Source organism: Aythya fuligula, chromosome 20, assembly GCF_009819795.1.
Source record: "Aythya fuligula isolate bAytFul2 chromosome 20, bAytFul2.pri, whole genome shotgun sequence".
NCBI classification, from domain to species: domain Eukaryota; kingdom Metazoa; phylum Chordata; class Aves; order Anseriformes; family Anatidae; genus Aythya; species Aythya fuligula.
Window position 1 is genome coordinate 10,076,357 of NC_045578.1, and position 27,246 is coordinate 10,103,602.

Consider the following 27,246-nt stretch of genomic DNA (forward strand, 5'->3'; position numbering starts at 1 on the left):
CTGCTTGGAGAGGGCTGGGAAACTCCACTGACTGCCAGAGGCACCAGATGGTTACCCTGCGCTCCTCATCGGGTTGCACCGGGCAATAAGGGCTGATGGGTTTGATCTATAAAGCTGTCTGTGGTTTCAATTATAAGTTCTTCTCCCTATGCCTTACCCTTGCGATCAAGATCAGTGGGGATTCTTACAACAGGGTGTTTTCTATTAATTTAAACAAATAATTCCCAAATGGGTTTCTGCCCACAAATCCCACCAGGAGCGGGTTGCATTTCCATGATTTTGTTATTTAGATTTAGCAGTTTTTCTTTCCTCTCTGCTTCCATGTAAAGCTTTACTGCGGGTAGTTGATGGCCATCATTCAGTGGTCAAAACCACCAAGTCTGAGTGCCTGGTGCGACTAGTCGGATCAGAAGTAGTGACTGGGACTGTTTCCGTTACAATTAAGTGAAGCCACATCAGGGTTAAACACCATTGACATCGAATTTAAATATCCCACAATTACAAAAACCCTATCAGTTTGCAATTATCTCTCCATGAATATTTGCTCTGGTAAAATTCAGACTCTCGAGCATTCACAGAAATCAGACAAAAAAGGGAACCGGGCTCAAAAATATCTGATCAAGTGCTGAGAAACGTGCTGCATCACACAACACCAGCTCCAAAACAGGATGCTCTCTCTGGGTTCTGCGGTGCCCATTTCTGGTTCACCGGGATCCAGCCCTGCAGAACCTCCAGGGACATTTTACACGGTTAGCTGGGATATTTTGGCTTTGGGATTTGCCCTTAGAGTGCGTTTTTAGCTTTTCAGGCTAAGAGTTCATGCTACAGAAGATACAGAAAAACATACGATGGACTTTCGATAGAACATCATCGAAAACAACAAAGAAGACTCAAGCAAGACAACGTCAGAGTTTTGAGGTTTCAGTGCTCTGTGTCCTGGGATTAACTTGTGGACTGCCTGCACAGGGAGCTTAAATCTGCACACTCGGTGCTAATTTGATTCCCTTGGTATCCTGCTATCTGTTGTGCTTTAGCTCCCAGCCACACAATAGCTGCACAAGGAGGTACACACTGCAAACAGCTGCATTAAGCAACAGGAGTGAAATTCATCACCAGCAGATCGAGGTGCAACTCCAAGGAACCAAACCTGCCTATGCAAGCAGCGAATTTGTCCCCAACGTCTGCTTGCCTTTGCACAAGGACTGCAATGCATTTTCATTCAACCATCAGCACCGCCGATGGTTGAGAAGCAGAACTGAGCTTCAGGACGTTACTACAGCAAATTCAGCATAAAGGGGAGAGGAGATTTCAGGACAAAGAAGCTGTTCCCCAAGCAGGTAACAGTTCTCATCTTCCAGCTGACCTTGTCCAATTAAGCTTGTGCACAGTAACAGAGCAGTGGTCAGCACTGGCAGGCCAAACAACCCGCAAGCAACAGAGGTGACTGAGACTAGCAAAGAGAGGAAACGGAGAAAGAATGGGAAGGAGAGAGAGAGATTATTATAAAGGGGCACTAAAAATAGTATGCAATTATTTACAAATATTCTAGAGATGCAGAAAACAGATGAGACCAAATGCATGTCCCATTTGTATCATGAGTGTTTTGTGCTGCTTGTTGAGGACAGTCATTCATTTCTAGCAAACCAGATTCTGAAAACCATTTCATAAAATGTACTGATGGATTCTCAATGAAGCGAGACTGGACCCCATTGCCCAGCCCCACCAAAAATAAAATAAGGAAAAAGATGCTTGGAAACAAAGGAGGAAAATAGCACGGAACCATGCTGCCAACCCAGCACAGACCAACAGTGGCACCTGGTGGCCACGGCCACTCGCTGCGCCGCTGGGCTCCAGCAGTCCCCTGCCTGGGACAAAAATCGTCTGGAACAAAACATCCTCCTGGAGTCCCACTGGAAATGAAGAACCACCGGGACCGACTAACCTGACAGATGCTAAAAAAGTTCTGAAAATCAAGGGGTTTTTTAAATGCTCTTTGCACACGCTAGGAGATGCAACCCGTCTATAAGGGGGCAGGGAACAGCTGATGGGTTTGGTTGCAACTTTGAGATTCAGTAATCATGAGAAATGCATTCTGAAAAATACTGACTGAAAACCAAAGTATGCCAGCTCTTACATCTCTGTATAATACACATTTGCATGTATATCTCAGTCTCTTGTGTCAAACGAACAAAGGCTGCCAGTCCTTATTACACTATGAAAAAAATTCACGTTATCCAGTAAAGCCAGGTTTGAAAGTAGAGCCAATCACAAACAGTTACAAAGAACTGGCAGGGGAGCACTGCAGAAAGAGGACAGAGATTGTTTGACTGTTCTTTATTAAAATTCCTACTACTGATTACTCTGTGTGGAATCTCATCGTTCAGAAAGCTCGGGATTCAGCTAGAACTGAAGTTACAGAGTAAAGTTACTACACAAGCTTAACTGAAAACTGGAACACATGAGAACTGTGTTATATTTAAATGAATCCAAATTGCTGGAACTACTACCCACAGCTCCTGTGGCTTTAAATAATTTAAGAGAAGGAGGTGGGTAATGTAGGGTTTTATCCTAACCAATTTGTGCTTATTTGAAGCACCGGGAACTAACCATTTCTCTACCACTTCTATTCCAACTTTTCTCCACCAAGATAGCACGTAGTTCCTTATAAACCTCTGATCCCAAAGGCACCTGAATATGTGATCTGACCTGTTTGGATGGGACGTAGGTAGCATGAACTGGAACTCCACCACACAAGTGTTATCCTTCAGCTGGCGGTGCTGGACGCTGTTTAATTCGTAGGCAATGTAAGCCCTTCGAACATACACCTGGTTAAAGAGAAACCCAGTCAGCTTAACCAGGCTACGGAGGCACAGAGGAAGAAGACAAATGACACACCAGGAGAGCTCTTGAAAATATTACAAACAATACAGATACCTCCAAATGAGTATCTAGATAGAAATCTAATCCAGCCAGAATAAGTCAAGTATTGTTATTTGAGAAAGGCCAGGCTGGCAGCATACAACCATCACCACAAGGCACCGGGTGGGCCGACCATATTCTCTGACAGCAGCTTCACCTTCAATCCTTTCAACCATGTAAATCTTCTTCAAGCAGAGAAGATAATTTGTATCTGAAACTTCAGCCAATTATGAATGTTAATGCTGTTAAATGCCAAACTCCAGCTATGCCAGATTCCACACAACCTACAGCTCCCAATCTTGCAAGGTGACACCGATACATTAAAATAAAATAAAATAAAATAAAATAAAATAAAATAAAATAAAATAAAATAAAATAAAATAAAATAAAATAAAATAAAATAAAATAAAATAAAATAAAATAAAATAAAATAAAATAAAATAAAATAAAATAAAATAAAATAAAATAAAATAAAATAAAATATGTTTATTTTTTCAGTGGGAAAAAACTCACCTCTAAAGCTGCCATTCTTACCACCTGGTTACTGTGGTAGAAAAAGTTGGGTAGCACATCGAAGATGGATGTTTCTGACAAAATGAGTTTCTAGAAGAGATTACATAAAGCAGTGTTAGAAGACAGCTCCCCATCTTGCAAATAGGATCAGGCTAAAAAGCAAAAAGGAAAAGCAAAAACAAAAAAATACAAGATGAAGTCTGTCTAGTTCTGATCGCCTTGCTTTTCCTGTTGCTCAGCAAGGATTAGGACCTTTTAACATGAAATCCTGGCTAGGTGCAGCATAAAGCCTGCTGTCCAAGCTCTCTGCTTGTTTATTACAACAGAAGCTACTTCACGTGGTCCCACTACTTTAAGTCAGCCTATTCACTGGCTGCAAAACATTCACCAATTCAATATACATCACAATTAAGTCTTTGGTTACCCAGAGAAAAACACAACTTGTGACCCCAGCTCTCCCGAACTCCTGACTAACAACCTTAAATAAAACCACTTGTAGAAACCAGCACTATCAGTAAGCAGGGTAAATGTGGGACAGGAAAAGAGTTTGGTAACTCTTCAGGGGACATCCTCATAACCCACGAATGCCATGGCATGGCACGTCAGGTCACAGAGAGCTCTGGTAGCCAGGGTTTGATCCTCTTCACGGGATTTAGTGTCGCAATGGAAACAAAAATGAGGGGGAAGCTAGAAACTAGACTGACAGAATGTAAAGCCACGAGGACCTGGGGACTACAGGTGGGATTTTACTGCAGAAACAGTAAGCTCCCTGAGGAGGAAGCCGGGAACCAGGAAGAGTGTGGCAGATACCTGCAGGTTCTCAATGCAGAACTGGTGTCCGTACATGTCAATAGCGGACAGGAAGATGGACTCCACCTGGTTGTGACGCAGCTCGTAGGACGGCAAGTGGGAAGCAATGAGAACCTGGTAAACAGCAAACACAAAGCGTGTCAGCAAAAGGAGCTCTGCTGCACCATTGGCAGGAGGCTGTACCTCCAAGGCAGCAATAGCCCACTCCATCCCAGAAGAGGTGACTGGCTTCTCCTGTGAATTCTGTGGCACCTGGGTGATGCTGCAAACTCTCTCCCCTCCCCAGCCTCATTTGTGTATCTGCTCGGTTTGTATTATTGGCAATTCCCCATGGAGAAAAGGAACAGCTTCAATCAAGTTCCATCAGTGCATGTGATTTAGCACTGCAGAGCTGCTAGTCCTGGGGATTGCCTGACCGGCTGTTAATTGGAAAGCAGATCTGGCAGGCAGCAGCTGTGGGGAGGCCAGCAACGGAGACCGCCTTTCACAGCTTCCGAGCAGAGCGAGCAGGAGCCACTGGTGCCAAGTATTAAATGCCCAACATGAAGGATACGGAGATAGGAAGGGGAAGCAGCTTGCAGGGGAAAATGAAGTGCAAGAGCAACATAAAGACATACACAAGGACTGCAGCACTATCCCCAGCATGCTGCTGAGAGGTTCAATAACTCTGAATGGTTCAAGGACACAAATACAATCCTGAAGGAAACATAAGGTCACTGAGCAGCTTCAAACACCACATTCATTTTCAACAGTCAAGCTCTGAAATAAAAGGAGAGATCCCCAAAGTGTCAGCTTCCCTGCTGCAGACTTTTAGAATGGAGATAGGGACTGCAGAGCGAGAGGAGTGATCAGACTACAGGGTTAGCACTATCGCGAAACGATTATGCCCTCTCACTCCTTCTTGGCTACACGCTAACCACTAAAGAGAAAGCCCGCAATAATATAAGGGCGGATGTCTGGCATTCAAATTATTATCTGAACGAGACTCTTGGAAATGACAGTATCAGAAGTTTTTCCAATTATTTTCAGCTTCAAAAGAGATTTAATAAAGTAAGTCAAAAGCTAGAAGAAACATTAAAAAAAAAAAAAAAAGACCAGCGTATTCTTTGCAATAATTCCTTAGGAACATCTGATTCTCATGTAAATTTCTCTCCCTGTTCTCTGCACAGACTGATTTGCAGTTGTAGGGTAGCTGATGAACCCAGATAGCATGTCCTGTTTACTGTACAGCTGCCTGTGCGTTCCAGGCAGCCTGTGCTTGTCAGGTTCACAGATTATGAAGCCAGAAGCAAGCACAGTGAGCATGTATTTCGACTTCCTTTATCACACAAACCATAGTCTACTCTCAGGTAATTCCTGTTTAAGCCAGACAACATTTTGGAGGAACAGGGGAACGTAACCCTAACATAAAAACGCACGGTGATTCAGAATCCACTGCAATCTTTCACAGACTGTCACAATGGTTAATCACTGGTTAATTACCTTCATTGTTGGGCTGCTCACAGTAGTCTACTCTTCACATTTGCATAGCTATCAAATAAACATCATGAGATACAGACCTTCCAAGAGAGCAAGCCCCAAGTGGGAGCAGCCCTGGTATTGATCTGATCAGTGACACCACAGTCTGTCTCTAACGGGCTTGGATGGCTGAAAACACTCCCTTACCTGCCGTGCTCGTAGAGCCACTTTGGCGTTGGTTGTCTTGCTGAGCTGGGTCAGCTCTGTCAGAATATTAATCAGCTCATCCGTCAAGGTGGGGTCACGGCCACATAGCTGGTCCTAAAAACAAAAAGAATTGAAAATGTTGAAAAGAGAGGGAAAACATCCTCTCTTCCTCTTACAAAGGGGTCTAAATGTGAAATATCTACACAGATGCTCTCAGATGCTGGACCACGTAACCTTTAGAGGTCCCTGTCTAAATCATTCTGCACTTCTGTGCCATCAGGGGTAAAAATATTAGATGTCCAATAATTTTACACGTATAAAAAAAAAGCTAAAAAGCTACACAGAAGGAAATGCCTGGCACCGCTACCTATTTTCTTATTAGCAGCACGTGCTTTTGCACCCACACACGTCAGAAATGCTGACTGGTCAAAGACACTCAGGTATAACGTTATCCCATTACCCAGTTCCAGTCTTTTACCAGAAGTTCCCCCAACAATGTAAAATTGAAAAAGCACCTAATTGCAGCAGAATGCTTTGTGTAACACACAAAAATTAGCAAACCTTCACTATGAAAGCTGACCCAACAAAGAGTTTAACTGCCTGAAGTTTCAAGAGATTTTAAATGTGTTGGTTTTCCCTGGCAGGTTTATCAAAGCGAAAAACAAAAATCAAAATAACAGAAGTCCCATGTCCATTAACTAGTAACAGCTCACACCACATAGAATTGCAAAGCTAAATAGCTTTTTCCCCCACATTGTTCTTGACCCCTTTCTCTCTGACCCCACACAAGTGCAATGTCATCTCTAGGAGTGATGGTGCAAAGCTCTCAGTGAGAGTGACCAAAGCTAAATCATTTTAAAAACCCAACAAACTAAGCTCCTGTTAGACTGTCACCTCCCACTAGCCAGCCCAGGACCAGCAAACAACTACAACAACTACCTCCAAAGAAAGTTCTGTAAATCTAACCGCTCTACATCAGTGTGTGAATTCACAGGGAATAATTCCACAACCACCTTTGGTGTGTTTGGAGTACAAATGCCTGGTGCTATTCTATTAATTCTTGTTACTTTCAGCAGTAAGCAGGACACGGGACATATGCCACGCCATCTAACACAAGTAATTCTATCTAGTTAAGGAGAGGATGCGCATACAACAGTGAGTTAAGTACATAAAATGAATACACAACTTCAAATCACACTATATTTCAACAAATACATGAAAGATGGAGTAGTTCCCATCCTGCCTTAAACGCCTGCTAGCTAAAAATGTGAGTGATGGCAGCATAACGCTATTACTAAAACCATCCTCAGAGCCCTTTGTTAATAATGGATTCCTAGGGATACATCAATAACAGCAACACAAGCATCAAGGTGTTTTGACATGACATTTGCCCTTGGAGGACAAACGTAACCATCCCACATAAATAGCCTGGCAACCCATAAAATGCCACCGCCTTCACCATGATTACCAAATGTGCCAGGGGGGCCCTCGGACATGAAGAGTAATGCGCCTCTGAAGGAAGAGGAATGATGGGCCTTTGGCTAATGGGGTGACCTGTAATTCAGCAGCCTGTGGCTCCTAGCTCTGCCACAGACATCACGGTGACCTGAGGTCCGTCGCCCTTCCTAAGCCCTGGTACCCACTTGAGCCAAGCAGCCCCTGCCCCACAGCTCCTGCCAGGGTCTCACAGAGGATGTACGAGCAGAACCTGCCTCCCTGGGCAGCCTCCTCCTCGGTTCCTCTGCAGGAAGGCCTCTCCAGCAGGCTGCGAGTCCCAGCAGAAGTGGGACTCAAAGCGGGTGGCCTTAACTTGAGATGAAGCAGCTGACAGTGTGGGAAGAAGGAGCACAGACAAAAGACAAAGGGAAACTCAGGGAGTCTTTAGTTTTTTTCTGTTCTTCCTGGCTCCCAGCACGCCCCTCGCTGCCTCAGCCAGACGTTTCACCTCCCGACGTGAAGACACGGCGAGACTTTACCTCCAAGACACGGCTTGCATGGAGGTGAAAATCTAGACAAAAAGTTTCAGTCCCATTTTAGCAAGAAATAATCAGGATGACAACAACAAAATAAAGCAGGTAGCTGGCGCTACACTGGCTTTTGCCTGCACTGATTGGCAAAGGCAGTGAGCAAAGCCTCAAACCAGCTCTTTGACAAGGCCTTAACGCCTCCCCGGCACCCCCGTGTAATTACACACTTGAGTGACTGGACTCTGAAGAAAATTGAAGGCCTGAGCTGCGAACAGCTGCCATTTTCTCTCTCCATCACGCCAGCATGATTACTTGAGAAATGAACAGCCCCGGCTCAAAGCTACTCCAGAATTCTCAGAGGAAATATGGCTCCGTGTTCAAATAATGAGATTCTTAAGGCAAGCGTTACTTACAATCACACCACACACCAAAAAGAGAAAAGAAAAAAAAAAAAGGAAAAAACGAGAGCCAGAAAGAAAGAATTCCAGGGCCCTTATATCCTACAAATTAGAATTTAAGAAACCCAGCCTCTGCCTGGGACAATTATGAGCCTTTTTCTGCTTTTGAGAGTTATTTTGTGGATGGCTACTTCGGAAATATTTTTGGCCGTTAACAGACCACATTATATTTCTATAGAAAAGGAAAAAAGAGGGGGAGGGAGGGACAAAGTCAGAAGGGGGGGGAAGGATACTATTGTAATTAGCCCCTTAACAAGCTGTACACCTAACTCCAGCCTGTGCTGAAAATCACGTTGTAGCTAAATTCATCCTGCCTTGAGGAACGTGAGTATTCACTCTGCTTCAAAGCCTTATGGGGAATGAAGATTTTCTGAGGCTTTTTAGGGAAAAGAAAAAGAGAGGCAGGACTCAGTTGCTGGGTTTTTATTTATTTTTCCTGAGAATGCAATTTGCTGGGGGAATGTTACTCATTAGAGAGCAGCTGAGGTTAATAAGAGCTGAGATTTTCACCAGCCAGTATCAAGACAGAAGAACATGGGAAGATGATGACAGGTCCCAGCACAAGGATTTGTATGTGTTTCTAGGGTGGGATCCATATCCAAGAGATTCCCCAATCTTTGCAAGCCCCCTGGACAGCTACACACCATTCCCAGGGGCAGAGACCTGATCCAGAGTGCCCAGCTTTGTGCTGAGACATCGAGTCCTAGCCTGGTTCCACCACACAGCTGGTCAGAAAGCGTTGCTGCAGACCTGCAGGGAGACTTTCTGAGCCTACAGCCAGGAAGAAGCTAAGACAGCAACTGCAAGCATATGAGACCAAACCATGGCTCATCGAGGAATAACGTGTGAAACCACGCGGGGACACCAGTACAGGCTGGCTGGTGCCATTCACTAAGAAGAAAGCAGGAAGAAATTGCACATTGCTGCGGTCGCTTCTGTAGCTAGGAGGTTGGCATCCATAAGAATAAGAGCTGTCAATTCGGTACCTTTCAAAGCATCAAACACACAGCTACAAGGAGAAGCAAATTTCCAGATCAGACAACTTACAATGAGCATTGTAACAAGCAGGTTCTTCTTGGTGACCTGAGCATGTGAGAAGATGTAGTTCAGTACAGCATTCATGTCGCTTTTATTCTCTTCCCGAAGGGCAAAGACACACTTGTCATAGTGACCTGCAATCAGAAGTGCACATTTTTGCCAGCCTCCAAACCTCTGTGTCATGGAATATATGTGACAAGATGTGGTTTGTTTGTTGTTTTTTTTTGTTTGTTTGTTTTTTACATTTATTTTTTGAGAATCTACTTTGTGTGATCCACACAATCAGTTGCGGGCTGGAAGCATTCCTCCCCACACCCACACCCCTCAACTGCAAGTTTTAATTAAAGCAGTTGAATTTCTCTTCTTAGAACAGCTGAAATACCAAATACCTTGTGAGCATTCAGAATGAAATAATAGAAAAAAGACTTGCACCATCCTCTGCCACCAGCAAACTGAAGTGCAAAGGACTCTTCAGTACCATTACTGCAGGAATGGGGGCAGTATAAAAGAAAAGTAGAGCAGAAACTGAACTACCTGTAAGAACTTGAGCCTCCTAATTAGCTAGTCCTTCATTGCCATCTTGTGCCTGGATACAGTAGTGCAATGTATTTCAGTTCTCAGTGTTTGAGGCTTATTCTTACGAACACTGAGAAACTTCATGGTATTTTACAGCAGGTGCAAATAGCTCAGACTTTTATATTTTTCCTGCACTTAATTTTCTTACCGCAGAATTTAATAAGGAGGCAAGATGGAACTAAACAGCATGGTGAATGTAAACAGTTTTTCTGATTCTAATTTTTCTGCAGATGCTCAGAAATCAGAAAATAAAAATCCAGCTTCTAGTATGAAGCTTCTGCATGTGGAACACCCAACGTGTGGAGATCTCTAGCTGGAGGCTACTGCTGACAGAGTCAGAGTAAGAGAAATCAAAGGAGAACTGCTTTACCTCTACTCTAGAATAAGCTCACAGAGCGGCTGAGCCTTAGCAAGCTCAATAACTGCAACCCATAATTCAGTCAATCTGTCTCTTTACTCCAGATCATATGGAAGTCCTCACTTAGAGGATTATAAACTCATGTGGAGATTGTTCTTTTGATGATTTACAGGGAAAAGGAGCATTCCTAGTCTGAAAAGAAGCCAGTCATATTATGGCATCTAAAATATGGGTAAGGTGGCACAGGATGTGAAAGATGATGGACATAGCAACAGTGGAAATGAGTAGAACAGACAACTTTAGGGTGGAGTTTGTCATTTGCTGGTTCAAACTGATGATACATAAGCATTATGAGCACTCGGAAAGCTCAAACTGGACATAAGCTTCTCTATAAAAAAAAGAAAAAAAAAAGTCTTTCAGGAATCAAGTGCTTGATGTGCACAGCGACTCACCATGCTGAAACTGAGTCTCCACCTTCAGGTACTGACGGAGCAGGTCCATCACCACAGCCTTCATGTGACCCCGAATACCACTCCGGTACCTGCAGAAGCAAAGAGGTCAAACCTAGCACTGAGTGAGACTGTCAGTGCGCTGTGTCTGAAGCTGCAGGTGAGTAACACTCAACACGGATGGCAGAGTAAGTCTGCTTGCATGTGGAAAGACGCACACCTGCTCCCAAAAACCACTGGACAACCTCTGCAACCAGAATGAATGTGAAAATTCTACCATTACTGTTGTGGGTTAGCATGGCTCATGCTTTGCATCGAAACATCCTTTTTCTTCCGAGAATATCACAACTCTAGTAGCTAAAAGGCATGACACACCAGCTGCTTGATGAAATACCCAAGATGGGATCAGCGTCAGGACAGAAGTTAAATCTTTCTTTCATATGGAAAAGGGAAAAAGCCAGAAGCCACACCCACACGGTCCCCTCACTGTTCTTCAGGTTGGAAATTAGGAGAAATTTCTTCCCAGAAAGTGGTTGGGAATTGGAACTAGTTGCCAAGGGAGGTGGTGGAGTCACTGTCCCGGGGGGTGTTTTAAAGAAAGCGTGGATGTTGTACTTAGGGACACGGTTTAGTGGGTGATATTGGTGGCAGGGGACTAGATGATCTTGGAGGTCTTTTCCCACCTTAACGCTTCTATGAAAACAGCTCACCTTTGTACGAGCTGCACAATGCTCTGTGTGTTCATGAAGAAGACCTCACGCTCTGATTTGCGGTTCAAAGTGGCTGCATGGCTATCCAGGATATTGGCAATCTGAAAGAGAGAAGTCTCATGGCAGTTCCAGTCCTGGATGGGGAGATCTGGCTGAACAACTAGGGCAGAAACTGAGCACTGCCAGATAAACCAGACCAGAGCTCCAGCAGACTTCAGCAAAGGCCAAAGCCTTAAACTACTAAGGAAGTTAATGGCCTGACAATGACAGAAAAATTGATGCACAACATCATATACTACGGAAATCACCTTCCAACATCTCATTACCTGATGAGGCTTTCCTTAGTCGCAACCATTCTTTTTTAAGGTTATGTTGACACCAGAAAGTGCACTGTAGCATACGTATCAGCCAAAAAGCAAGTAAATAAATGCCCACAAGGCCACTGACATGATTAAATTGCTTCCAATTCCCAATCTAGCCTATTTAAAGCTATACTGAGCAGAGAACACACAGCCTTCAGCATGGGTAAAGAAGGCAAACCCGTAAGCTTAAGTAATACTGTAAGTATCTTTCATCGCGAAGATCCTGGATTCAAAAGCACCTTTCAGGTCCATCTAACCTCCAGCTAATTTAAAGGAATTTTATACTTCTCTTTGCCCCCAACAAAAAACAAATTTTTTTCCTCTGTATGAGTGTGGTTAATCACCTGTTGGCTGGGAAATTGGCAAAGGACTGATGTGATGTTGCTGGCATACTGGGCCATCTCCTTCTTGATGGACTTCTCCACATTGGGTGGGATCCGTCCAGAAACACTGGTCATGATGTCCTGAAGTTCCAGCAGAGGCAAAGATGGATCTCTCAGGGTCTTCATTAGTCGCTCAACCCAGCCCTTCACCTAGAGACAAGTCAGTGTAAAGACAAACATAAGGAAAAAAATAAGCGGTAAGAAGGGAGAAAAGGAAAGGCTGTTCAGTGAGGTTTTCTTCAGCTCTTGCTCTCAGAAACAAAAGTAAACAATACCTTGCTGCTGAAGTAGGGCTCTGGCAGGCAGTATCCATTCATCACATTGACCAGGTTATCTAGGACATAATGGAAGATGCGATGGAGTTTCTCGCCTCGAAGTGCTGTGCTCTGGATCTGTGGCAAGGTACCCGTGTGCAGTTCAGCCTGGAAACACAAGCAAGCACCACAGTGTCACTAACCCTCCAAAACTGCTCCTCAGCAACTAACCCTCCAATTGCTCTCACAGGGTCTGACACCCTTGGAGCTGGGATACCTATCCCTGTCCTCCAGAAGAGGGTCACAAAGAGGAGTCCATGATAAAAAGAATAAGCATGCAGAGGAATAAAGCAGATAGAAAGATCTGGCCAATCACCAATATCATCGACAGCCATGTATCCCCAACAGCAGTGAGATAAGAGCACGACAAGACTGGTACAAAAGCTTAGCTTGAATCAGAGGATGAGACAGTAATCTGAGTCCTAGTCCTCATGTAACAAACGTTACAGTGACAATTCCAGTACAATGCACAAATCTGAAGTTGGTTCAGTATATTGGGCCATCTTGTAGCACTTTCAGCATCGCTCCCCTATTAAAACCACAGCAAACTTCTGTGCTTCCTGCAACTTCTCACCTGCTGAACCCTGCTGGGATCATCCAGTTGGAGCTTGGCAATCACACAGCCTGGATCCAACACTGCCCCAGGGCGTTTGACGTAATGGATGCAGCCCGATTCTCCTACTGTCAGTGTCATCACCATTTTCATCACCTGTAGCAAGGAAACAGGTTACACACGCAGCTTTTGTTCTCCCCAGATGGCTCTGGTTTTGTGAGCTAGCAGCCAATATCCTACCGCAGACCAACAAACCTGCATGACCACCTTTTGTATTCAGCTTTTCTCAAAGGCTTAAAAGTACAAACATGGTGAATGAAACTCCAGGAATTTAAGTCAATGGTAGAACGAACTAGTAGGCCACGGATTAGTGCAGCAGGAAGCTGTTTGAACCAATGGGTACTCAGGTAGGTCCCACATTCAACACAGATAGCTGCAGATATAATTTACTACTGCAGAGATAATTTATTACTGCAGCTGCTGGACTCTTAGAAATTAGGATTACTTTCTAGAGGTCACAGGTCTCAGCCTTCTGTTCACAAATAGAGATGCTGTCAGCTCAGCCAAGGGAGCTCTTGCCTTTGGAGCAGAAGTGTTCGTTTGGGGGAGGGCAGTCTAGTTTTACCACTGCTGTAGCACACACCACAATGGGGAACACAGGAATTAAGCAGGTGGTGCCTTCTTAGCCATCACTCGGTTGCAGTGTATAAAAGAGTTTACATAAAATATCTAGATCTATGGCTCGATAGTGTTCTCCTACACAATCTCACCAACTGTTTTAATTGCCCCTCTCCGAACACACCCTTCCCTCCCTCAAATCTGTCTTGAGCCATGGACTCCTACACAACCTCTCACGCTTTCCTCACTATGACACAGAAATTGTTAGTCCTCCTCCTCTCTAAGCGTTAAGTAACTTCCAAGGGAGAAGAGATGTTTATTTTCAGCTTAACTTGTCTGAGCAACCTGATAAATAATCAGGCAATCAGAGAAGTCTTAATTTATTACTTAATCCCAGCATATACCTCTGCTTCTGAGTCTTTAAGTGCTAAGCAGGGGCCTACAAACAGAAAGCCTTCTTCACTGTAGTTAGAAGACATGGTACACGTGGATCCTACTCTCCTTTGATATCACAGCAAGACGGTAACCGTGATAGTAACTCCTGCGGCTGAGAAATTTTGCTTATCACTTGGTGCAGTCATTAATGCTCAAATTGCAGCTGTTAATTTCTTCCCTACCACACCACCCTGCTTGCTGATTCCTACATTAGTCCAAGTTAAAACACAGACAAAATTTGGAGAGGAAATACTCTGAGTTACTCCTCATTCTTAATTCCCAGTTCCAGAACATTCAATTTATTTCCTCCTCAGCTTTTGCATGGACAGATTCAGCATCTGCAACCAACTCAGTTCTTTGAGATTTTACCTCAATTTCTGCAAAGCATTGGCCTGCAAACACGTGTCCGCCGTCCTCCACCACGTACTGAATAAGCTTCCCAGCTGACGGCGAGCGCAGGATGGAGGGATCATTTTCCTTTTCAAACACACAGGTCTTGTTACCTATGGTGATGCGATACCTAGGAAATAACAGGAAAAATAGAATCAAAGAACCATTTAGGTTGGAAAAGCCCTTCAAGGCCATGAGTCCAACCATCCACCTAACACTCCACGTCCTCTGCTAACCCATGTCCCTAAGTGCCTCATCCACACGTCTCTGAAATACTTTCAGGGATGCCGACAGGTGGGAAGCTCACTCCAATGCCTAACCACCCCTTCCGTGAAGAAATCCTTTCTGATATCCAATCTAAACCTCCCCTGGCACAACTTGAGGCCATTGCCTCGTGTCCTATCACTTGTCACCTGAGAGAAGAGACCGGTACCCACCTCCCTGCAGCCCCCTTTGCAACACTGCACACATGCTTCTCCTCTACCAGTGGGTATCACTCACTGTTAGAACCAGAACCAATGAAGTTCAGGATTTCATACAAACAAAAACTGGTATCAGTGGAGATTGCACTCGCCATACTTAACACACAACACATCCAACAAATCCCACGCAAAATCCTCTTGTAAATGGAGCAAAGCTGAAAAGAGCAGGATGTATCCATACATTAAACTAAGGTTGAAATTTTATAGCATTTGCCAACCCAGAAAGTTATCAAAACTTTCTCGGAACTTCTGAGCACTTTGTTACATTTGCCAAAGAAAATAACCAGCAGAGGGGGCAAAGTGGTTCCAAATCCAGAAGGTGGAGATTTACTGACATTCTAGTTTTCACCTCCATGTGTTTCATCTCAGATACGAAAGCATTCAGCATCCCACGAGCAATAACAAAACCTTTCTCTGTGAGGACCAAGGTCTCCATCAATATCTTTCAAATTACCCAGGTTAGGGTCATGGAAAGAACAACTTCTCACACTTTCACAGAAAACACAAATCAATCACAAACTACGTCTAAGGGAAATGGGGATCTAAGCCCTAGTTCACCTAAACAACCTACAAATCAACTGGTTGGTCAGAGCACTAAGTTCCTCTCCCAGGTGACCAGATATAATCCAAAAAGGGCACTTTTAAATAGCCAGCAGGAGAATATGCACCACATCAGTACACACTCAGATCTTTCTTGTAAAAGTATCCTGGATATGCTCTTCAGATGAAAGCAACTTCTCCCTGCAAACTCCTCAATAATAATACACCTAGCAAGCTCTCCCATTCCCAGTTGATCACTTGGACGCAGAAGGTTAGGAGTACACCTAATCTTGACTTGTATGGAAATGTTATACAACAAACTTTCCAGGTTGCTACCTGTCCACTTCTTCCTTCATGTACGTAGTATAGCTGCTGCCATCATAGGACAGGAGCAGTCCTCCATCGCTCAGCCGGTGCACATCCACTTCTACACAGGAGCTGTTCATGATGACCACATAGGAGTTGGGAGACTGTCGGGTCACCTGCAGATCCACAAGAACGAGAAGTCTTACATGCAGGAGACATGGCAGGTATTACAAAGATTAAGCCAGAGCAGCACACGGACATTTCCAACTAATGGTGGCAAGAGGATGGTTCTCCACGCTGTGCAACTTACCTTCAGCACATACTTCCGTCCTTCGTAGATGAGTTCCACATCCACGGTGTTTAGCAGAGTATGAGCAGGCAGAACTTGGCCCCTTGAAAAAGAAGCACAAAACAAAACATGTTTTCCAGAAGCCATCAAACGGCTATCAGGGGCCCAAGGAAGTTCAAAGACATATGCAAGAATTAGGCTTTTACACCATTTCTTCTTACAAGAGGTACACAACCATTTGATAAAGCCAGTCCATCTCCCTCTACCCATACAGATCACCTCTACTTTCCCTTCCATTCAACAACTTTTGCCTTTGAGTCAAAGAAGCATCACAGTCCAAGTTACAGAACTGATAGCATGACTTCGCATTGGGATAAAGCAGCTCTTCCCCCTGTTTGCAGTATGGAGTCACCAACGGGACACTGAAAGGAAGAACTATTAAAAATGGATTTGCCTGGGTCATACCAGGTTTAGCCTGACGGAGCGTTATGACTAGGTTCCCTCCAGTGCCTGTTCTACTTTAAAGCCAGCAGGAACAGACAGGATTTTCTAAGTACCGGTGGGAAACATTCAGTTTTGAAAATTATGTCAAATCTAGAAAATTAAATCAAATGTCAAAACAGAAGGACAGTACATGGTGATTGAAGACTCCCTAAAATGTTGGCGTGGCAGCACAAAGGGAAAAAGAACTCCACATTTCTGCACCATTTCTTGAAGCTTCTGCCAAAACAGCCAGAAATCAAAACAATCTGTTCAAACAGCAGGGGATATCTGGGGAGATGCATAGATACGTGCCAGTTTTCTTAGGCCAGTAGACAAACAGCTACCAGAGAACAGAGAGCAGATAACAAGCTCTGGGTATTTCTGGCTTGTACTCTACTTGAACAAAACTTGCAAGTCAAAAATAATTACAATCTGCTTGTCAGCTGTCTACCCAATCAGCCTGCAGCTTACCTTTCTAGAGAGTGCAGGAAGTTTGAGACACTGTTCCGTAAGCTCACATCAGCCACATGAAGAGCTCCACACACCACTCCTAGCATGGTATCAGGCCTTTCAGCCTAGAAAAAAAGAGTACATAAAACAGTTACACCTCCTTTAGCCTAAAAGCCAAAATACTAGCCTCAATTCTCACTTACACTAAGATGCTTTTATGGTCAAGTCTAAAACCACTTTCCCCAGACAAAATAGTGACCTAAAGCCTGATGAAAATGTTAATTTGTAAAGTGGAAAATTAAGGATTTAGGAGTTGAAATTAAGCACTCCTAAATCCTTGTCTTCTTGCAACCATCATCCGCCAAGCTTTCCTACTCTCTGTTTCTCACTCTCTCTGCCCCACCTTCTCCCCTTCCTCTCCCTCTCTCCAACTTGTAAAGCAAGATGTAAAGCAAAGCATCTCCAAGATGTAAAGCAAACATCTGCACCTGTACTTTCTCGGCAATAAGCCGGTCCAACCAGCCAGTGTCAATGCGGTTCTGCTGGAAGCTTTCTGTTTCCAGCAGTTTAATCAAGTACTCAACAGTGGTTCGGAAATCCCCTCGGATGGACAGCTCCTTCAAAGCCACCACCATGTTTCTGAAAAAGAAAAGAGTACCCATTACCCATCCCATATTAACGGTAACGTGCAAGCTGCTAACTCTAGATGGTTCCCCATGAGTTGCCTGGAAAAACTAGTCAGAAAATAAGAGCAGAAGAACACGTGCACTGGAGCAAGATCCTATGTGGCATGCTTGGGAATTAAAGAATATTGATTTTCTTCAATCTGCTGCTGGTGCGAACCAGAAAAGCTCAGCCAGCACCAGCGATGAGATCAGGAGTTCCTGCTGTCATCATCATCCAAGTACCTATAACACACACGGAGTATACACAGAATGACAGGTGCTGTCACCATCCCACCCAGAACGAAACAGTGGAAAGACTCTGGATAAAAAGTGGCTTGGATGACAGGTCAGACAGTCCTGTCTTATGACAGGACTTTTATGTTCCACATCACGAGGATGCTCAGTGGCTTACAACACATTGGCATCGTAAGTTATCAATGGTGTTCCAGTCAGAAGCCTTCAACATGAATGCCTTCAAAGAGGGACTTCAACAGAATGGTAGCTAATCTTACCCCAGCAGCAGACATGCAAGGCAGGAATGAAACAGAAAGGAAAAAAATAAAGAGAAGTAACCAAAAAGTGTAAAAATGTAGGTGTAACGCAGTGGAACTGCAAAGCATGTGGGATGAAAAGCCTGACCATGACATGGAAAGCAAGTTAAGAGAGGGAAACTTCTCTTAAAATTCCTAAAATAAAGAAGTCTAGTTTTATCCATGGCCCTTTGGATTAAAAAGAACCAAAACAAGCTATTTCTTTACTTACGAGATGGCTTCTTCACGATTCTCTCCCCAGGAGAAGCAGTGACCAAACTGAGAATCAGCAAACTCATGAAGCCCTCCTGCAGCAGCAACACTGAAATAGCCCCAGACGTTCTTATTGCTGCGGAAATTCAGTTCCTGGACTGTACCAGAACTAGGCTTAAATCCCTGTAAAGACAGACAGACATTGCTATACACCCTAAAGAAAAAGTAAATAATCCAGAATTAGGGGAGTAATCAGAGTTATAAAGAGCATCTTTCTGCACTTCAATGTGATACACACATAGCTAAGTTCTGGCTGAATCTGTAAAGAGTTCAGTGCCAAAGCACCAGGATGGTTGTCAAGAATACAGAAATGCAGGAACTGTTGCAATTCAGAGAACACGGGAAACTGAAAACCTTAGCTTTCATGAGGTCAACACCACTTTAAGCAGCTAACAATGACAGGGTGCTTGGGGAACAATAAAGTCACAACATGAAGAAGTCATAATGCTAAGGCATAGACACAATCTATTATACCCCAGGAAGATGAGGAGACAAAGGTAAACATACTGTACAACACACCTGTGTCAGCCCATTCGTGTTCTTCTAGTGTCTAACCACAGCCTACAGAGCTATCAGCTAAGGCAGATAAGGGAAGAATCTTTTTAAGTTGCTGCCAAACCTTCCAGGAACAGCAGCAGGACTGAACCTAGCTGGAAAGCTTGGGGTTATCAGTGTGATTAGGAACTACAGAATTTAAAACACTCACCTCATCAGGATTCTCACTGGTGATACGTGCAGCAATAACATGGCCACGCGGACAGGGAACATGGGCTGAGTTCTCAAAATCAATAGCTCCATCTCCCCACGGAGAAACACCATACATCACTCGGATATCCTTGATCCTGTGGAGCGGAATCCCCATGGCAATCTAAGGGGGAGAAACAGTATTTACCACCACTAAGCAAGTTGCTTTCCTCACAGAGTCCTTCTTCCTGGAGGAATTCCACAAATTCTCTGCAGAAGCTAACGCTGCAGTTCTGGTACGGCAAATACACACGCCTGTTTTCTTATGTGAGCCTTCTCCATGGACACATCTTGGAACATTCCTGGTTCTCAGGACAGCTGAGCTGAGTGTAATATCCACCCTAAGCCTTTCAGACAATATTTTCCATGGACTGATTAAAGGGCTTCAAAGAAAGCTGGCCAGTGCTAGGTCAGCTGAGGATGGGCGTACATTAGGCCTGTTAAAAATACACTAAGGTGCCAGTGAGACAGTTGGCCCCTAACTGGTTGCATGAGACCTTTGTGGAATTTCACAACCATGAATTGCAGAGAGGGTAACCTGCAGAACTGGCTGCTGACCGCAGCCTTACGGACTAAAGTCCCAGTAGTCATGAACTGTTTGTTTTTTTGCTTTGTTTTGTTGTTGCTTTTTGGTTGGTTTTGGTAGTGGTTTTTTTGTTTGTTTGTTTTGTTTTTTCAGCTACAGTTCAAAAAGGCTGAGCTTTAGTTCAACCATTTCTTTCAGCTGTCTATTAGCCAGACACTAACAGATAAAAGAAAAGACCAAACTGGTTACTGCACCAATGCCCCCCTCTATGAAACTGCATCTAGCATCAGCAATGCGCAAGAACAGTGCCCAAACAATGAGGAAAGCATCTGATCAGCTACAAAACTGTCAATGCCTGGCAAATACATACATTGAGCTACTGGAATTATCTGCCGAGAGAACACTCAGGCCAAAACCAAGTGGCCTCCTGACAAAATGAAGATGATCCTGCTCCCTCTGCTTGCTGAAATAAAATGATGATGGTCTTGACTGCTAGGAATTGGATGGGAGGTCTCTAGCATAAGAGAAGTCATGATGTGTCTGCCAAGCAGAGGGAGCTAGCTATATGCCAAAGCACTTCTGGTCTGGAAACGTACGTCAGTTCAAGCTTTCCAGTTCCTACCAGATCACACACCCTTTCATGCCTGCAGGCATTCAAAACAAGCTGCTCACCCTTGAAGGCTCACATCTTTTGCCAGTGCCTTGGGTGACAGAGCTGAGAGAGTTACTTCTTTCCAAACCCAAAGCAAATTGCTCCAAAGGCTTAGCAAGAAGAGAACTTCACATTCATGAGATTTGGGCCAAGTCAGCACAGTGAATCCAGCCACAGCTGCATGAAGCACAGCGATGGCTGACAAAGTGCATCATGCAAGTCTGAGTAGCTGCATCTCCCATGCAACAGCCAGTCTCCTTTTTGTCAGGGAGACGGATACAACCTGGTTCCTGTGAGCTCCCTGCTTTGACGACACTGAAGAGGGATTGTCTGTCACAGAGCGTGCAGAGCACTAGACTCAATTTGATGGCATCTACCTTGGCCTCTCCATCGTACAGACATACCTTGTAATTTCAGGAAAGGCAGGAATTCAAAATAATAAAGGTGAAAGTAAAAGTTAGGCTAGCAGAGCTACCAGTTTCCAACACTCCTGCAACTAGCTCATCTATGAGCCTCAGCTATGAAGAGGAACCATCTGCTATGAGTGAGGGGCTTGGAGAGGTGGAAACAATTGTCCTGGAAGTCAGGAACTGCTAATCAAAATTTAAAAGATCAAAGTCACTTTTCTGAATTCCAAACAACTGCTGAACTTGCTGAAAGATGAAAATCCCAGTTGTCTGTTGTTTTTCCCCTCTGTCATTAGAAATTCTGGGAATACTGTTCTCCCTTGGAGGCAGCGGAGTAGGTGATGCACTGCTCAGAACTGGCACAGCAGCTGATTGCTCTCTTAACCTCAGAAGCCAACTCATTTGACAAAATAATTTTAGAGCTTTAAGAACTACTCATGTCTAAAGCCTGTTGAGACAGGCCTTTTACACACAACCTTTCCTTAAATCAGTTTTCCTACTTTTACGTTTTATTCCCCTGCTGCTTCACACTGCTTTTAACTGAAGGTCTCCCTAAGCAGTCCAGAACAACTAGAAAATAACCTCTCTTTGCTTTCCAAATCCAAAAGAACCAAAAGGTAGAACCGTAACTTAGTTGAACAGTCCTAACAGAAGGGGAAGAATATTTTGCAACACAGAAGTTTTGCTCCAGCCACAGAAGATAAATCCCAAGCTGGTAAAGTACCCAAACAGGTCTATTAATTGTTGGGTGCTTTTGTTGGGAAGGAAGAGTGGGGGATACAAGTAACACCTACCCGCACTTGAGGATGTAGGCCATATTTGGTCACGCTCTCTAACATTTTCCGTACATTCTCTCCTCTATCAGTACCAAGATCTACTCATCTGCATAACATTAGTGTGTGATCCAGTTTTAACACAGAAACCTGGCAGTGACTCAACAGGAGTCCGCCCCCCTAATTTTACTAGGGCTTCAGCAGAACAGGTTTTTCATGGTCAGGCCTCTTCACCACACAATTCCAGTACCTCTGAAAGCCTCCAGAAGCTCGGGACCTGGGTCCTGACTCACCTGGAGCTGTGCTGCCGGCAGATTAACATCAGCTACCATCTCCGTGCAGGGGTGCTCCACTTGCAGACGGGGATTCAACTCCAGAAAGTAGAAACTGCCATCCTGGCTGTAGAGGTATTCCACGGTGCCTGCGCTCACATATCCCACCATTTTGGCAAGCTTCACTGCACACTAGGACACAGGAAAGAAGAGTGTTTGTTCTGTTCAGCCATGCCATCCACTTCAGTCTTCTTGGTGGTATTCTAAAACATCCGAAAGCTTATACCCAGCCCAAGAACTACTCAAAGAAAAGCACATGGCACGGGAGTTTAGGTTTCCAGGCTATTTCATTTGCACTGTTTACAAAGGGCAGAGTTTGAAGTGAGTATTTGTAACAGTCGGGATTAGAAAATTCATCCAATCCCTGCAGCTTGTTTTTAATGTGACAACACGTATTTAAAATAACACTGCCATCCCATTTTTGAGGTGAAAGCAGTTTTCAAGAGAGCTCTAAACTTTTTGTTAGTGCATGGTGGACTCATGCTTGGAAATGTCAGTGGTTGTCCACAAAAAGCACTTTAAGACACAAAACCCTTCGCTCTTTTAAAAGATTCAACAATGTAAAATTACTGGCAATGTAAAAAAAAAAAAAATCCTGGCTGTTTCTGGAGCGTCATAAGGAAAGAGAATTTTCAGAGCCTCTCTCACCTGCTCCATGTGCTCAAATACCACCGACGTCGCAATAGAAGCGGGTGCTTCTTCAATAATCTTCTGGTGCCTGCGCTGCACAGAGCAGTCCCGACCAAAGAGAGAGATGGCATTGCCGTACTGATCTGCCAGGATCTGCACCTCCAAGTGGCGGGACTGCTTGGCTAGCCTCATTACGAAGATTGGAGAGCCTGGGACTTCAGCTTGAACCTGTAGCAGAGACAGCATATAAATGGACAAACCATTTTTTGTAAACAACTGTCTTCATCACAATCAACCCAAGCTCATTTTTAAGCAGCAAGTATCCATACTATTTCCCATGGGCCACTTATAGCTGAAAATACCTTGTGTTTGCTTGCATGCAATTGGAGTGCTGTTTCCATCATCTCAGCTTTCCTAAATAACCCATAAGCTAAAGCAGGTTTGTGCCCCTCAGCATTTTACATTTACACTGCAAATACTCTCTATTACATGGATTTATTCAGCATCTACCAGGACGCTGAGTATTTGACAACCGTACTGGTTATGCAGATATATTGAAATCCTACCAACATAGAGAAGAAAGAACGCAGCCTGTGCCAGTCTTACCGCCCTCACAGTGAAGAATTTCCCCCTTTTATCTAACCTAAACCTATCCCCTTTTAGTTTAAAGCCATTCCCCTTGTCCTATCACTACACTTCCTGACAGTGACCCTCCCCAGCTTTTCTGTAGCCCCCTTTAGGTATTGGAAGGCTCCTGTAAGGTCTCCCCAGAGCCTTCTCTTCTCCAAGGTGGACATCTAGAATGAGAGAGTAAAAATCAGTGGAAATAATCACCTGTCTAAATAGGTTGGGGAAGTCATCTGCATTGTTAACTTTCCTAATTCCTTTTCCTCCTCCTCCTTCAGAGGCCTTGATCATGACAGGGTAGCCAACCTCTTCAGCAGCCTGATTACAACAGGAAAACATGGGTAAGTACAAAAAGTTAGCAGTATCAAGTTGAAAAGATCGTTATTTCTCTATGATTTGTGTCCAAGCCTCCACATCTTCTGACTCTATTTAACAAGCTACACATGAATGAGATAGAAACCAAATATTCCAGTTCAAGAGGGTTCCTGTAGGTGGAAAAATGGGGAACATTTGCTGCTCTGGCTGTGATTTTATGACTACAGAGAACTACAGCTTCTTGAAGTGATCACCAAATCTCTAGGCTCTCGCCAGGTGTGCATGCAGCAGGACTCCAAATAACTAGCCACCTACCCGCAGTCCATCGTCTGCATCTTTCACATAGCCTTTTTCATAAAGCTCCTGAGGAACATTCAAGATACGTTTCTGAAGATCATTTTCCTGCCAGTCTACTCGAAGACCTGAAATAAAAGCATGATCTTCTAGCTCATTCTGCTGCAAGGCTCAGTGAGAATTCATACATCAGACATTGGTGAAACAAATAGCAGTCACAGTTCCTCATGCAACCAATCTGGAAGTATTTACAAAATAAAAGCATGCAGAGCAAAGATTTTCATCTGGGAAGCCAACAACAGTTTTATCCTCCTTCACTTACTTTGCACAATTCTGAGAAACAGGTTGTTATTTATCGTATTTGAAACTGTATAGAGCTTCCATGGAAGCAGAGTGTTGGCTGTGTGCTCAAGAATTACTAACTATGTGCTAAAAAAAGTAGAGACTGCAGAAACACCAGATACTACAGTGGTGCTGTTAGACTAACAACATATTAGGGAACGTGTAAATTTTGCCTGACATATTTATTTATGACATAGTCACTACGCCTAAAAGCCTTGGACAGCACAAATTTGAATTCCTAAACAGATGGAACACATCCACTAGACCTTTTTGCGCACAGATACTTATTAAAGATTAGGTTTGTTGAAGAAAAGATTAGAATGATCTTTATACACAGGGAAATTCTTTCTTACCACTGCCACTCCAAGGAAGAGTTGGGATGCCAGCAGTCTGAGCCACTATCGATGAAGCAATTTTATCTCCTAAAGCCCACATTGCTTGGCTTGGAGGACCTGTAAAGAGCGAAAACAATGCATGAGAGAGACACAGGAGCTATCAAACACTAGGGAAATGCCCACAAGTCTGATCTGGGTTCCATGCAAGAGCAATAAACAACAGCTGTTAGCAGGACTGACGCATGCCACATCCAACTGGTATAAACCAACATTTCTGAACTGAAACCAAGAGCATTAACTCTATCAGCCAGGAATCTAAAAGCAATCAGACTAAAGTACCTTTGACTAAGAAAAAGGAAAAGGTGATTGTAACCACAGCAATGCCACTACAGCCATATCACAATAGCTTGTTAAGTGGCCATCACGTTAAGTAAGTCTTGGAACACCCAACCTGCAAGCACCACTACCTGCCCATGTGTTTCTCTTCAAGCTAGGCCTGCTCTCAGAGATAGCTGGTACTAGGTGTGCACATCACATGCTATTGGAATAATTCAGTGCTCCAATTTCACTAGAAATTTGGCTTGTGTGGGACTGTAGCTAATGATTGGTAACAGATTTAAACTGGAATCAAAATGCAGCTTTTAAATTCACTCCTCTTCAAAGGCTCAGAGTATTTCTGCAGTGATGGCTTAAGTCACTGAAGATCTGCTAGAAGTCAGAACACAACACAACTGTCTCCCAAGCTAAAGGCTATGTTCAGACCGTAACTTCTATCACATTAGGTCCATCTTTGGATTTAAACACAGCATGTCCAAAAACTTATCCTATATTTAGATATGGAGATGACGTTTCTGGTCAGAAGTACACATCCTCACCCATGAAAGCAATCCCATTTTTGTGGAGAAGTTCTGGTAGTTTAGGGTTCTCGGAGGCATGGCCCCAGCCAGCCCATACAGCCTGCAAAAGAACATAACACATAATTCACTCTTTGTTTTAGTAAACTGGCAAGTAAGCAGAAATACAGAGCATGCAGATACTTCCAAGTCTTTCTTTTCTCCACTGAACAGAAAAGATCCTCATAAGATTCATAAGCCAGACAAGACTCCTGAAGTTAGCAGTATGTTTAGTTTAAAGGACCAGCATATTGCATCTTGCAGCTGAGTCAAAGAAGGCAAAGAAGTTGTGGAAGATGAAGTAAGCTTAGGGAAGTGCAAGGGTGAAGGGAACCTTCTATCTCCTGCAGATACTCATACTGAGAATCTGACTGCTTTCTAATATTCTTTTACTGCTAGTACAAGGTTGTCATTTCTACTTCTTTGACCTATCTTTTTCACCAGGTACAACTCATTATTTAAGAGAAAATTCCTTAGTGTTAGTTCATGATTTAAAAGCTGTGACACTTCTCACCTGCACTGGAATCCGTTTAGCAATATCAAGAATGAGTTCCACATTTGCATAGTTGTTGTTGTTTGGTCCTCCTGGAACTGGGACATAGTGATCTGCCATTTTAATATACTCTGCAAAGACAACAAAGGTTGCATTAGACTGCAAATCTAATTAATGGTGTTTGGTCTAAAACTCCCTAAATCTACAGTATGAGCAAATCCTAAAATCTCATCCACTTTTCTTTCTCACTGACTTTGGAAATTCCTAACAATGATCCAAGAGTATTTTCTACATAATAAAATACCTATAGCAAACATTAAACTTTCTGTCTTGAAAACATTTAACAAAAAAAAAAAAAAAAAAAAAAGCCTTCAAAACTCTTTAAAAGTTTTGATGTGTGCATAAGTGCCTAACACTCAGGATCTAAGGTAAATTCAGGTTATCCCAGAAGCCTCCAGGAAGCAGGTACTTGCTAAAGTATAAAAATGCTTACAGATTGTCAGCAAATATGTGGAATCAAACTTAAAAATATAAACCTAAAACCATGTTTAAGGTTTAATATTCCAGTCAGATCTGGATATGGTTTTGAATGAATAGGTAATGCAAGATTACCTGCCTGGTGGTTTGTGTTCCTTCCAATTTCAAATAAACATGTTTACTCTCCTCCCAGAAAAGCCTGTTACTTTACAGAACAGCATGTGATACAGCAGACAATACATTCAACTTCTTGCACTCCTGTGGGCACACAGGTCTGTGTGGAGATGGTTGTGCACCTTCACTCACCTGCATTTGCTTTCAGATCCTCAGGAGTCACCATGACAACAAATCTGATTGCCCGCTCATTTCGAAACATCTCATAGGACCAGCGTCGGATCGATCTCATGCATTTCACTGCTGCGATCCCATTATTGGCTATCAGGACCTAGGTATATCAGATGCAGGGATGAGATAGAGTCTAAATAGCACAAAGCACTAAGCAAGAATGAATCTGGCCGTTTTCTCTGCAATCTTTCATCCAATTTTTTGGTTCTGAGTTTCCTCAGACAGTTTTCAATTCACCAAAACCATTTAATGCCCCATCAAGCAAACCAGAAATCAGCTCCTGCTTGACCATAAAGATTTTAATGTATTGTTTTGTTTGGATTAAAGAGCAGGAGGACATGTGAGAACAGGCATAATGAGTTCCTAAAATTTTTGATACCTGAATGGAGAAGACCTCATCCATTAAATGACTATGTATTTTTAAATACATTTCTTAGTGTTTTATCCAGTCAACATTTGTTATATATCTATAAAATATGCTCCTGTACCAGCAGAAGCGCTCTAGCTCACTCTTTTTTTTTTTTT

General features: G+C 43.4%; 1 protein-coding gene across 6 annotated transcripts in view; it reads right to left on the reverse strand.

Annotated features, from left to right (window-relative positions):
- ACACA (acetyl-CoA carboxylase alpha) overlaps window positions 1-27,246 on the reverse strand; it is a 123,069-nt gene that overhangs the window by 70,115 nt on the left and 25,708 nt on the right. For all 6 annotated transcript variants that reach the window (XM_032201089.1, XM_032201090.1, XM_032201087.1 and 3 more), the window contains 25 exons: window positions 26,683-26,821; window positions 25,921-26,030; window positions 25,389-25,470; window positions 24,532-24,630; window positions 23,858-23,964; window positions 23,435-23,545; window positions 22,619-22,828; window positions 21,932-22,102; window positions 19,243-19,404; window positions 18,496-18,659; window positions 17,557-17,707; window positions 17,090-17,193; window positions 16,157-16,238; window positions 15,877-16,022; window positions 14,498-14,648; window positions 13,097-13,231; window positions 12,484-12,630; window positions 12,170-12,358; window positions 11,464-11,564; window positions 10,757-10,845; window positions 9,380-9,504; window positions 5,908-6,021; window positions 4,243-4,356; window positions 3,433-3,522; window positions 2,707-2,825 (listed from right to left, as the gene is read on the reverse strand). In XM_032201089.1, the coding sequence (XP_032056980.1) occupies window positions 2,707-2,825; window positions 3,433-3,522; window positions 4,243-4,356; window positions 5,908-6,021; window positions 9,380-9,504; window positions 10,757-10,845; window positions 11,464-11,564; window positions 12,170-12,358; window positions 12,484-12,630; window positions 13,097-13,231; window positions 14,498-14,648; window positions 15,877-16,022; window positions 16,157-16,238; window positions 17,090-17,193; window positions 17,557-17,707; window positions 18,496-18,659; window positions 19,243-19,404; window positions 21,932-22,102; window positions 22,619-22,828; window positions 23,435-23,545; window positions 23,858-23,964; window positions 24,532-24,630; window positions 25,389-25,470; window positions 25,921-26,030; window positions 26,683-26,821 (3,212 nt within the window). The remainder of the gene's footprint in view (window positions 1-2,706; window positions 2,826-3,432; window positions 3,523-4,242; window positions 4,357-5,907; window positions 6,022-9,379; window positions 9,505-10,756; window positions 10,846-11,463; window positions 11,565-12,169; window positions 12,359-12,483; window positions 12,631-13,096; window positions 13,232-14,497; window positions 14,649-15,876; window positions 16,023-16,156; window positions 16,239-17,089; window positions 17,194-17,556; window positions 17,708-18,495; window positions 18,660-19,242; window positions 19,405-21,931; window positions 22,103-22,618; window positions 22,829-23,434; window positions 23,546-23,857; window positions 23,965-24,531; window positions 24,631-25,388; window positions 25,471-25,920; window positions 26,031-26,682; window positions 26,822-27,246) is intronic.